A 13,824-nucleotide genomic window follows, 5' to 3' on the forward strand; every position below is an offset into this window, starting at 1 on the left:
TAAACACTGTAAACTTCGTGCATTATCATTTTTTCCCAAGTGCAGTGAGAACAATATGTCGCTACAGAGTGCTGAGGTAACTTTTCTGCAATTAAGTTTTCACGGCAACACTTCCACGGAGACCTCCAAGACCACATGCACGCCTCTGTTGCACAGGTTTATGAAGACAAACACAATTCCGTCCCATGTGTTACCTTGAGGAAACTACATTCTTGAACAGTACATTCCGGTGCCTCTTTTTTTTACCCAGATGATTACAACCTAATCACTTGCAATAAAACACCAAAAACTTTGCACCCTTTGGGGTGTATATCTGCCACACAACAATAATCGTCCTCAGCCTTGATGCATTTCCTTTCTTGAAAACGCCGCGCCCGATACTTTCCTGTCGGGAATGCTATGTCATGCTGATAAAGCGCAAGCCGTACGTTGCTGGAAAGTACCGGGCTCACAGCGTTAAAGAAAGGAAACACATCAAGGTAGATGACGATTATTGTTGTGTGGCACATATACACCCCAAAGGGTGCAAAGTTTTCTTAGAGTGAACCAGCTCTTTCCTTTCATGATTCCAACCGACTTATAAGGGAGCAAGCGGATTTTTAATTTCAGTAGTTGCATACACAGTCACATCACCGTCACAGTGTTCAATAAATCATAAATCAAAGTGCTTTGTCATGTCATCATAAGTCAGAGTGCTTTGTCATGTTGCAGGGAAACAAGTGGACGCTTCCTAAGAATAATCTGTTGATGTGGATTCCAGGCTAAATCCGAAGCACTTGAATGCCCCGTAGGTGGGATGGACACACCTGTAACAGCACCAAGATCACTTTCAAATCCAGCACAAACAATAACAGTACATTCAAACAAGCATTTTCCCTTTGTATCAATATACATATTCAGTGCTACGCTTACCAATATAATATGGTGCCATCTATTGCAAACTATTATTCAACCATGCCAAACCTACTTAATAGGACTGGAGCAATTTGTTTTTTCTGAACACCAATTTCTATCTGCCCAGAGTGTTCATTACAATGTCCCCTCCTTTAGATGTTACGTTTCAAGGTGCTGCTACCAGCATTCTTTCAGTGGACTAAAAATGTGGTAAAAGCGGTAAAATGACTGTTGAAGGCTTTTCTACAATAAGTGAATGCGACATTCCATAAATACACTGCTAAATCCCCCCCCAAAAATGGTCATCACACAATGAGCAGCTGTCCCTTGCAGTTTGGACAAAAGTTCTCATCAATGTTACTGTTGTCTACATTTATTTCAATTGCGACTTGTCTGACTTTGTCACTTGTGAACAGCTGCAGAAGGCTGAAGCGAACTTGCAATGTTGTATCACAAGAGACTGCAAAACCAGGTATGGCCTATACAAAGACTTCATAAATCTTCAACTCAATGCTTGCTGAAAGACACTCTGTAATAATTAAAAGATGAAGTTAGTGTTATTTCACGTTTCCCTGAGTATAAAATGATGCAAGCTACAGCACGTCCAAACATACATAGCTGTGGTTGGCACAAAGTTGAAAATCAAACCCAACAGAACATATCTGCGCACTTCACAAGTGATCAAATACAGTCGAACCCACTTATAATAATCGAGTGCCACAAAAATTCCATTGTTATAATCGATAATTGTTATACCTGGGTTGTATGACCCCGGGCACCTAGCCAAAGAATGTGCCGCAATAAAATATCAATAAATTGGTTCATCTAGAAAAGAACTCCACACCTCTGACTTTTAGGGAGTCTTCCCAGCATGAGAGGACACGCAGTACAAGAGGGTGTCCTTTCACGAAAAGGATGCACCACAGTGCCTACAGGAAACAGGACGTTCTCCTGCATGGCTGTGCATATGCCGCTTAAGGGAGGAAGAATGAGTGAATGCATTCAGCTAGAGCTGGCACTGGTAGGGCTGCTCACCTGCATGGCTCCACAGATGCAATGTCAGGTGCCAATCTCAAGGGAAAGTGCTTTAGCAAATGCAGCACTTCAAGGACCGCTCACCTACGTGTGCAGGTGTTTTTTCCTGTAGGCTTTCTCCTCAGTCTTGTAAGTGCACCGCCTACAGGAGTGCAGCCTGCCATGCATGGACACGAGCGACTGATGCTGCTCCAGGGACCCTGATGGCAAGTAACCTGCAAAGTCTCAGGGAATATGGGACACCATAATCCTTATTTGAATTCGCTTCATTATTTACCTTCTCTGGTGAATGATGATATTTTCAATGTGTCCCATAGTACTAATGAATGAGGCTTTCGCATTTTGCTGGCTGAAGCCGTATCGTCTACAAGGAATATTTCACCCAAAAATTTGGGCCGAGAAGGTGTGTCAGTGCTGCCAGAAAGATCCATCATAATTTTTCCTCAAGCAACAAACACCTGTAAATGGCTCAACTGAGTTCAACTTGTAGCGCTGAAGAGAGAATTTTCGTCGATACCTTATTGTGCGCTGTAAATTAATGAAAGCCTCAGTTAGCTTTGCTTCAAATTACCACTGCTTAAGATTAACCGGCAAAGAATGACCTCATATTGAGAAGCACTTGAAAAAGCAAGCGGCACCAGCAGAATGTCGACTACAATGTTAATTGAGTCCTTGCCCTACTGCAGAACATTTTTGTGAAGAACTGCAAAAATGCAATGTTTTACCATGAACTACTCGTCATGACAAAAGCTTTAGTGGGTTCAAATCGCAGTAAATGTTGTAGAAGTCATATAGAGCCAGCGTTTGTTTTACGCTTGTTGCAACACGACAATTATGGTCGTTTCATTTGATTTTTCTATCTGATGCTATTGTGTGTCTCCTCACGTACTAGTATAGAGAACAACAGTGATGTACTAGATGTACTAGTATAGAAAATTAGAGTGAAGAAACAGAAACGTTGCACGAGGCGTCCGGACACTGTCCGAACTGTAGCAGACGACAGGTGCAAGCATGTGCAGCTGACGTCATGCGAGCTGCATTCGCAACACCCCTGTACGTCGTTCTAAAGGCTGATAGTGTCCCGACTGGTATCGCAAAAACATAGCTCATGTAAACAGTTCTTAAAACAAGAAAATGCTGAAAGTTATATAATGTGCAAAAGTAGCTGAAATGTCAAACGGTCATATTCAAGCTTGAGCAGAAAAATAATGAAGGTGGGATGAATGAGAGCCAATACAAACCCTGCTGAGCCCAATTCTCAGGTATAAATTTAAGGCTCATGAAGAACATAGCACATGTGACAATAAAGCAATCGTCAATGTGGTGTAATGAATGAAAAATCAGTAAAATGACCCAAATGCAATCAATAATTCTATCGAGCGCAATAAAATAGTGCAATCACAAAAGTGGTAAAAGTCAAACCATCTAAGAGCAGTCTTTAGCATTTTTTTCTTTCTTTGTGAGAACAGTTTGTTTTTGTAGAAACAATAATAATTAGAACGCTTTTCAAAACCTTCCAACAAAGGAAATTTGAACCATTCAGTTCTTGTTTGATTTGTTAGGTAATTAAGAGCAAGTTCTCCCTAATTGTCATTTGAGCCTCACATGGAATGCCTTGGATCAAGGCGGAGCTCCTGCGTGTGCTTGAAGGGCCGACCTAGGCACTTAGGTGGCACACAGCTTTATGCACAAGCCAGGCACAGGCCTGAGAGCATCAGGCCCGGGCCTGTCCGAAATCACTTTCACCGGCCAAGCCCAGGCCTGTACACTGCTCTAATCCTTACATCATCTGCTATTTGTTGCGTGCAGATCACTAATAAAAAGAATTAGGTTCTAAGAGGCAGCTAAAAAACCCCCCAAACCCTCTCTCATGGATAACTACATCAATATACTTTCCGAGACCAGGAAAAAAAAACATAATTCAACAGAAGCTCATTATGTAAAATATCCAGTTAAGTACCATGAATGAAACTGCATAACTGAGTGTGATAGCATGAGGTCTACAGGTACAGTATAAAAGGCACAGTTAGAGCCTATGTTCAAACTCCAAACCTGGCTACACCTATTATAGGTTGAAAAAAAGTACAAAATACACACATACCTAAGGTCATAGTCCAATACAGCTGCAGTTTGACAAATGAAATCTACAGGGCCACTTAGAAGAAACATTTTGATAGTATTAATACCTATATAACTTGAACATTCATTGTTCCAAAGAAAAAAAAAATGGGCTTACAAGACACTTTAGGCAAACACCAATTAAAAAAATGTAACTCTTCAGGCTTGACTCTAATTGTGAGCTGCAAGCAGATGCACTGAAATCTTGAGTAACCCCCCCAATGTATGGCCCACATAGGTATACATGACTAGTACATCTCATGGGTAGCTAGCTGTACAGTAGAGCTACTTGCATGTAACTTGGCCGTGAAGTTCTACAGCAATAAATATAACCAGATTTTCTTTCTCTATCAAGATGCTATCCATAGGTGCAGCTCATGAGCATCTAGACTGCAACATTCTCAATAATGTATCGAAAGAATAAAGCCTACTTGGCCATCGCGAAATAAATTCTGGCATCGAAATTCCAGGATGACACATCTGCGATGATTATCTTAGTTGTACAAGAGAATTTGCACAGCGCACATACTTCATTTATCATACATTATAGGCGATTGAGCATGGTATCACTGTGTGCCCATTTGCATTTGTTGATTGTGCAGCCAAACATTGGGAACCCCGTGTTGCCCATTCTATTCAAACACGTGGTGACCCTCCATGAAGGGCTGCCTTATGCTGCTGCTGACAGCCAGCAGCCAGCGACCATAGCTTGCACTTGCACTACGTCTGCAGCAACCGTTTTTCTCGCAGACAAAAGCAGTTTATCATTTTTTCTTGAAAGAAACAGGCATGTAAGTCTGCAAAGTGTTATATCGAATGATGTCGACATTAATATGTTATCGTACTGCAAAATTTGAGCACGAACAGTGAAGCGTAACTGCAAAATCTCTTTCAAACACTTTTACTGAAATATTTCACTCTCTGTAGGCAATACTACAAGAAACTCCACAACTGAGGACGCGGGAAAGCTTTCAATGCAGTTTATAAATCACCTTCTGCCATTAAAAACTCAATTATCAGCAGATCTAAAAACAAACAAAAAGCAAGAAAGGCTGTGCGCCACTGATCGTTACGGCTTCTTCCCTCTGTGACAGTACATGTGGACGTGGAGGTTTCTTTTTTGTGAAAACGATGCACTGCAGTGCGCACAACGAAAGGGACGTTCTCCGGCGTGACAGCGCACATGCCGCTTGAGGTTGGAACCGTCACTGAATGCCGCAGGACACAGGTGGCACTGGTAGTCACGCTCGTCCATGTGGCTACGCACATGCCGTGTCAGACTGCATTTCTGAACGAATGTGTTCGGGCAGAGGTGGCACTTGAAGGGGCGCTCGCCTGTGTGTGTGCGCAGGTGTCTCTTCATGTGCCCTTTGTTCCCAGTCACATAAGGGCACAGCCGGCAGGAGCGCAGTGAGCCATGCATGGACTCGAGTGACTGATCCTGCTCCAGGGACTCCAATGGCAAGGAACCTGCAAAGTCGCAGGGAGCATAGAAAGGTGATCTGATAATGCATCACAGATATGATTGAGCGAAACCACTACAGCTGGCAATGAAGAAGGGTGGCCACACTTGTAGGCAAAATGCATGATATTGTAGGACTACTCAAACCATGCAGCACTGTTGTTGTGGAAGCAGTGTACTTGTACAGCACATGTGTCACACAGGTTTCTATCTCTCTCTCTGTGTAAATAACTATCCTTACCAGACACAAACTGTTGCGGGCAACACATAGAGGTCATATTAGGCAAGTAATTTTGATATTATGCCTAAATAGCACTGCAAAAATGCACTCAAATATTTTGCTGGACACTACAACATTCACTTTCGGCTTCAGAGTATTCATACAGTGAAACACAACAAGAGCACCAACTGATATATAATGATATGAAAGCATGTGAAAGAAATGAGAATGAAATAATACAAGTGACAATGGCAAAGCAAAAAGAAAATCAAGAATTCACTGATGTGAGAACGCCCTTAGGTTTGATGGAAAAGAACAGATACACATTTCTGTGCAATAAGGAAGTGACTGCTTCCCTAAAGTGGCAATGTAAACAGAGAAATAAAAGAAGCTAGTTGATTAATGTTAATTTTCAGAGTGCCCCGACCTCAAAGCACAGCAAAAATAAATACAGACCCATAAATACAGACCCACACATGCACTACAGTGCAGGAATGTCAGAAATATTTATGCCCAATGTACTCGAAATCAATGTCAGAAGAGCAATAAATAAGGCTATGCCTTTGTGCATCTTTCTCTGGTTAACACTGCAAACTTCTTGCATTATAATTGTTTCATAAGTGCAGTGAAAACAATATGTCGCTACAGAGTACTGAGGTAACTTTTCTGCAATTAGGTTTTCCCGGCAACACTACCACGCAGACCTCTGAGAGCACTTGCACACCTCTGTTGTAGAGGTCTATGAAAACAAACACAATTCCGTCCCATGTGTTAGCTTGAGGAAACTACATTCTCGAACAGAACATTGCGGTGCCTTCTTCATTACCCAGATGATTACAACTTAGTCACTCATAATAAAACCAGCTATTTCCTTTCATGATTCCAACAGATTTACAGGGGAGCAAGCGGATTTTCAATTTCAGTAGTTGCATATACAGTCACATCACTGTCACAGTGTTAAGTCAATCATAAATCAAAGTGCTTTGTCATGCTGGAGGGAAACAAGTGGATGCTTCGCAAGAATAATCTGGTGAGATGGATTCCTGGGGCTAAATCCGAAGCACTTGAATGCCCCGTAGGAGGGATGGACACACCTGTAACAGCACCAAGATCACTTTCAAATCCAGCGTGAACAATAACAGTACATTCAAACAAGCATTTTCCCTTTGTATCAGTAAGCATACTATGAGCTACACTTAACAATATAATATGATGTAATCTATTTATTACAAACTATTATTCAATCATGCCAAACCTGCTTAGTAAGACTGGAGTATCCTTATCTGAATACAAATTTATACCCGCCCAGAGTCTTCATTACGATGTCCCACCTTGAAATACTAAGTCTCAACATACTGCTGCCAGCATTCATTCAAGGCATTAAAAGATGCGATGAGTCAGCACTGTCAAAGGCTTTTCTACACTAAATGAATGCAACAACCCCTAAATACATTATTCAGTCCCCAAGAAAAGTGGTCATTGAACAATGAGCAGCTGTTACTGACCTTGCAATCTCAACAAAAGTTATCATCAAGGTTACTGTTGTCTACATATATTTGAAATGCAACTTGCCTGACTCTGTTGCTTGCTAAAAGCAGTAGAAGAACAAAGCTAACTAGAAATGTATCACAAGAGACTGCAAGACCAGTTACAGCCTGTACAAAGACTTCATAAAACTTCCACTCAATGCTTGCTGAAAGATGCTCTGTAATAATTACAATATGAGGTTAATGTTATATCACCTTTTCTCAAGCATAACAAGACGCAAGCTACAGCACGTTCTAACACACACACATATATATATAGCTGTGGTTGGCACAAGGTTGCAAACAAAAGCCAATACAACATATCTGCACACTTGACAAATTATCAAACATACATATCGAAACAGGGCACATGTAAGCACTGAAGGCATGAATGTTCAGATATCCGGGTAGACTAATGCTTTCTTGCCCTGCATTGAATTGTTCAGTTGGGTCACAAAAGGCTACTGAATCACTCACAGATCCTTTTTATCTGTATTGTAGAGTAATTTTATTATCAGACATTGGTTTTCTTCATCTTCTTCTTCGTTCTTTTTTTTACATTTTTGGATTCTGCATCCTCTTTTGCACCTTTTTGTTGAACCAAATAAGCAACAGCATCAACACTATTCGTTCACTACTGTTCCATGACACGTGTACATGGAAATATTTGCTATGTTTGTTAATGCTTTTGTTACTACTTTCTCAAAGAGAAATACACTTGGGTACACTTTCTCTTCAAGAAAGTGTACCCAAGTGTACCTGCATAGAATTATAAAGAAAAAATAAAACAACAATACAATACTGCACAAGTGTGCACTTTTTTATGTTCATTTGTATTTATGTTTATCTGGTGAACACAGTAATTACTGTTTTATGGTTTCTATGATAGACAGCCATGGGCTCTGTGATGACACTGGAGATGTCATTAGTGAACGTTAGGTCTATGCATGAACGATGGCGCGTCGTGGGGATGTTGGTCTTGGTGTAACTTTTGAAGCCCGAACCTTCCCCGAGAAACACCAACAACCACTTTCCATTGGGACAAGACACATTGATGCTAAAGTCACCCTCAGTGACGATGGGAGGATCCACCCAAATGTGTTGTTCATAAATTCTTCGAAGTCCCTCTTTGACATTCCGGGATGAATGTATACAGTGGTGATGATTCCATCTCAAGTCTAGCATAATTTCCTCGCATAATTTGCCCACCAGCCCACTCGCCTTCCTTCCACTGCATCCTCTTCAGAAGCTTCTCCCTCTTGTTACAGACACGATTATCTGGCTGCTAGCGTTATCCACGCCCTCCTTTTCCACGCAAACTTTTGCCTGTGTTCTAACTCCACCTCAGTAAGGAAATCAAAACGCGCTCTCTTGCTTGCAAGAAAATCATACAGGTGTTGTATGCCACTTGTTGATGCGTGCATCCATGGCATAATGTTCTCCATATTGGGCTTCTGTACTAGACGTTATGTGTTCAAATTTTACAGTCGTACAATTTTAACGGTGTTTATTTGTTAATTTATAAAACAGTTCATAGTTTCAAATGATGTGCTTAAGAAGCCGTTTGAAGCCAGGCGGACAAAGTTTAGGCAAGTATATGTATTAACCATCACTTTCATGCTGGCTTACGAAATACCATGTCGGAGGTTCGTGACACGATAGTAAAGGTACGGAAGTTTGAGTATTCACAAAAATTCATCTATTCAAGCCTAGATGGAGGTATGGGACTTTTGGGACACGAAACGGAAGGACGAATGGAACATCTAGCCAAAGAATGATATGCATTAAACAGTCAATGAATCGGTTGACCTAGAAAAGAACTACACACCTCTGACTTTTAGGGCACCTTCCCAGCATAAAAGGACATGTGTCACAAGAGGTCGACCTTTCACAAATGCACCACAGTGCCTACAGGAAACGGGACACTCTCCTGCATGGCTGCGCATATGCCACTTGAGGGTGGAACTGTCGGTGAATGCATTCGGGCAGAGCTGGCTCCGCAGATGCCCTGTCAGGTGCCAATCTCAATTGAACATGCTGGGCCAGAGGTGGCACTTGAAGGACAGCTCACCGGTGTAGGCGCGCAGGCGTTCTTCAAGTAGGTCTTCCGAGTCTTGTAAGTGCACAGCCAGCAAGAATGCAGCCTGCCATGCACGGACCCGAGCAACTGATACTGCTCCAGGGACCCTGATGGCAAGGAACCTGCAAAGTCTCAGGGAATATGGGACACCATAATCCTTATTTGAATTCACTTCATTATTTACCTTCTCTGGTGAATGATGATGTCTTCAACGTGTCCTATAAGACTAATGAATGAGGCTTTGGCTTTTTTCTGGTTTTAGCCATATGGTTTAGGAATATTTCACCCAAAAATTTGGGCCGAGCAGCTGTGTCAGTGTTGCTAAAAGGATCCATCATAATTCTTCCTCAAGCAACAAACACCAGTAAATGGCTGAACTCAGTTGAATGCGTAGCACTGAAAAGATCCCTTTTGTCCATACCTTATTGTGCGCTGTAAATTAATGAAAGCCTCAGTTAGCTTTGCTTCAAATTACTGCCTCTTAAGATTAACCAGCAAAGAATGGCTTGATATTGAGAAGCACTTGAAAAAGCAAACAGCACCAGCAGAATGTCAACTACAGTTTAACCGAGTCCTTGCGCTACTGCCGAACATTTTTGTGAAGTACAGTCACGCCTGACAATATCGAACCCGTTTACATAGAATTATTCTATATGTCGAACAATTTCGGAACATGGTATAGTTACAATGAGTATATATAGCAAAAATTATGCTTACATCGAACAAAAATAGGAGCAACTTCAGATATATCGAACGTCAAGCAGCGGGAAAGTGCCCCAGAAGTTCCCTCGCGGTGGCGGGGAAGCCTGGCAGCGCAGCTCCATCAAACCGCAGCGCTGCATCGGGCGAGCTGTCGAAGCCCCCTGGCAAAAAAAAATTATCCTTGCCCGCCCGCAGAGCTTGCTCAGACAGGCAGTCAGAAGCTCTTGTGTCTTCATTGTGCAAGATGGAGCAAGTGCGAGTTGTCTCGCTGCTTTTCTGCGACTAGGTGCCCGCGGCGCCCGACGCTTACGCACGGCCATATTCAAGTGGTTCATCCGAAATCGCCTCAGACGTGCCGGCCTTCGCGTGCTCGGTGATAATGGTAAATTCTGATGAATGCGACGAAGACGTTGCCGGTGTTGCCCAAGTTTGGACTGAGCTGTTGACGAATCAATAGTTGGCGAGTTTGTGAGTGCAAATGATGGTGTCCTGACCATGGGAGAGCTTGAAAACGAAGACTACATTGCCGACAACATACAGAGCACAAGTGAAAGTGGGCACAATGAAGAAAGCAACGACGGTCCTTGGCTCGCATCCTCTGAGGTGATTGGTGCATTCGCACTAGTCCGTTGCTTCTGCCCAAATGCGGATGATTATGGCCTCAGGTGCTCCGCCTCCTTAGACAATGTGAAGTGCGTGCATCGCAGGCAGCGAAATTGCTCAAGAAGAAAATACACGACTATTTCATGGGAAACCAAGCCAGTTTCATCAACAAAGTGATTTTTTAAATGGTATGTGCTTTTATGACATCGAAATCTTTAGCAGGCTTATATCGAATTATGCTCTATATCGAAATGATTTGCGAGTTTGATATAGCTGGATTCGACTGTACTGCACAAATTCAATATTTTACCATAAACTACTCGTCATGAGAAAACAAGCTTTAGCTGGTTCAGATCGAAGTAAATGTTGTAGAAGTCATACAGGGACCAGCATTTGTTTTATGCTTGTTGCACCATGGCAATTACGGTCGCTTAACTTGATTGTTCTATCTGGTGCTATTGCGTGTCTCCTCGCACACAGGGAACAGCAGTGATTTACTAGACGTACTAGTATAGAGAATAAGAGTGAAGAAACGGTAACGTTGCATGAGGTGTCCAGACACTGCCCGAACTGTAGCACACGACAGGCACGAGTAGGTGCACCTGACGTCACGCGAGCAGCGTTCGCAACACCACTGTAGGTCGTCAGGGCTAATAGTGTCCCAACTGCTATTGCAACAAAATAGCTGATCTAAACAGTTCTTCGAGCAAGAAAATTCTGTAAGTTATATTATGTGCAAAAGCAGCTGAAAGGTGGAACACATATATTCAAACTTGGGTACACAAATAACGAAGGTGGGATGAATGAGAGCCACACAAACCCTGTTGAGCCGACTTCTGAGATATAGATATAAGGCTCAAGAATAACACTGTGAATGCACCAATGAAGCAATCCTGAATGTGGTGCAATAAAAAAATCAGTAAAATGACTCAAATGCAATTAACAATTCTACCGAGCACAATGAAATAGTGCAATCACAAAAGTGGTAGCAGTAAAACCGTCTTAAAGGGAAATGTTTAGCATTTTTTCTTTCTTGGAGAGAACAGTTTGTTTCTGTAGAAACAAAAATAATTAGAACACTTTTTCAAAACCTTCCAAGAAAAGCAAAGTTGAACCATTCGGTTCTTGCTTGATCTTTAGGTAATTAAGAGGGAGTTCTACCTAACTGTCATATGAGCCTCACACAGAATGCCTTGGATCTAGGCGGAGCTCCCACGTATGCTTGAAGGGCCGACCTAGGCACTTAGGTGACACACAGCTTTATACACAAGCCAGGCACAGCCCCGGGCCTGTCCGAAATCACTTTCACCGGCCAAGCCCAGGCCTGTACACTGCTCTAATCCTTACATCATCTGCTATTTGTTGCGTGCAGATCACTAATAAAAAGAATTAGGTTCTAAGAGGCAGCTAAAAAACCCCCCAAACCCTCTCTCATGGATAACTACATCAATATACTTTCCGAGACTAGGAAAAAAAACATAATTCAACAGAAGCTCATTATGTAAAATATCCAGCTAAGTACCATGAATGACACTGTATAACTGAGTGCGATTGCATGAGGTCTACAGGTACAGTATAAAAGGCACAGTTAGAGCCTATGTTCAAACTCCAAACCTGGCTACACCTATTATAGGTTGAAAAAATGTACAAAATACACACATACGTAAGGTCATAGTCCAATACAGCTGCAGTTTGACAAATGAAATCTACAGGGCCACTTAGAAGAAACGTTTCGATAGTAATAATACCTATATAACTTGAACATTCATTGCTCCGAAAAAAAAAAGGTGCTTACAAGACACTTTAGGCAAACGCCAATTAAAAAAATATAACTCTTCAGGCTTGACTCTAATTGTGAGCTGCAAGCAGATGCACTGAAATCTTGAGTAACCCCCCCAATGTATGGCCCACATAGGTATACATGACTAGTACATCTCATGGGTAGCTGTACAGTAGAGCTACTTGCATGTAACTTGGCCGTGAAGTTCTACAGCAATAAATATAACCAGATTTTCTTTCTCTATCAAGATGCTATCCATAGGTGCAGCTCATGAGCATCTAGACTGCAACATTCTCAATAATGTATCGAAAGAATAAAGCCTACTTGGCCATCGCGAAATAAATTCTGGCATCGCAATTCCAGCATGACACATCTGCGATGATTGTCTCAGTTGTACAAGAGAATTTGCACAGCGCACATACTTCATTTATCATACATTACAGGCGATTGAGCATGGCATCACTGTGTGCCCATTTGCATTTGTTGATTGTGCAGCCAAACACTGGGAACCCCGTGTTGCCCATTCTATTCAAACATGTGGTGACCCTCCATGAAGGGCTGCCTTCTGCTGCTGCTGACAGCCAGCAGCCAGCGACCATAGCATGCACTTGCACTACCTCTGCAGCAGCCGTTTTTCTCGCCCACGAAAGCAGTTTATCATTCTTTTCTTGAAAGAAACAGGCATGTAAGTCTGCAGAGTGTTATATCGAATGATGTCGACATTAATATGTTATCGTACTGCAAAATTTGAGCACGAACAGTGAAGCGTCAGTGCAAAATCTCTTTCAAACACTTTTACTGAAATATTTCACTCTCTGTAGGCAATACTACAAGAAACTCCACAACTGAGGATGCAGGAAAGCTTTCAATGCAGTTTATAAATCACCTTCTGCCATTAAAAACTTAATTATCAGCAGATCTAAAAACAAAAAAAAGCAAGAAAGGCTGTGCACCACTGATCGTTACGGCTTCTTCCCTCTGTGACAGTACATGTGGACGTGGAGGTTTCCTTTTTGTGAAAACGATGCACTGCAGTGCGCACAGCGAAGGGGACGTTCTCCGGCATGACAGCGCACATGCCGCTTGAGGTTGGAACCGTCACTGAATGCCGCAGGACACAGGTGGCACTGGTAGTCACGCTCGTCCATGTGGCTACGCACATGCCGTGTCAGGCTCCACCTCTGAGTGAATGTGTTCGGGCAGAGGTGGCACTTGAAGGGGCGCTCGCCTGTGTGTGTGCGCACGTGTCTCTTCATGAGCGCTTTGTTCCCAGTCACATAAGGGCACAGCCGGCAGGAGCGCAGTGAGCCATGCATAGACTTCAGTGACTGATCCTGCTCCAGGGACTCCAATGGCAAGGAACCTGCAAGGTCACAGGGAGCACAGAAAGGTGATGTGATAATG

General features: G+C 42.5%; 1 protein-coding gene across 1 annotated transcript in view; it reads right to left on the reverse strand.

Annotated features, from left to right (window-relative positions):
- Positions 1 to 4,932: 4,932 nt before the first annotated feature.
- Positions 4,933 to 13,824, reverse strand: part of LOC129384183 (uncharacterized) — a 45,856-nt gene continuing 36,964 nt past the window's right edge. The window contains exons 3-5 of the mRNA XM_072284547.1: positions 13,501 to 13,783; positions 9,327 to 9,457; positions 4,933 to 5,556 (exon numbers count right to left, since the gene is read on the reverse strand). Of these exons, the coding sequence (XP_072140648.1) occupies positions 5,117 to 5,556; positions 9,327 to 9,457; positions 13,501 to 13,783 (854 nt within the window). The 3' untranslated portion in view covers positions 4,933 to 5,116. The remainder of the gene's footprint in view (positions 5,557 to 9,326; positions 9,458 to 13,500; positions 13,784 to 13,824) is intronic.

The sequence above is a fragment of the Dermacentor andersoni genome, chromosome 9, assembly GCF_023375885.2.
Source record: "Dermacentor andersoni chromosome 9, qqDerAnde1_hic_scaffold, whole genome shotgun sequence".
Taxonomy (NCBI): domain Eukaryota; kingdom Metazoa; phylum Arthropoda; class Arachnida; order Ixodida; family Ixodidae; genus Dermacentor; species Dermacentor andersoni.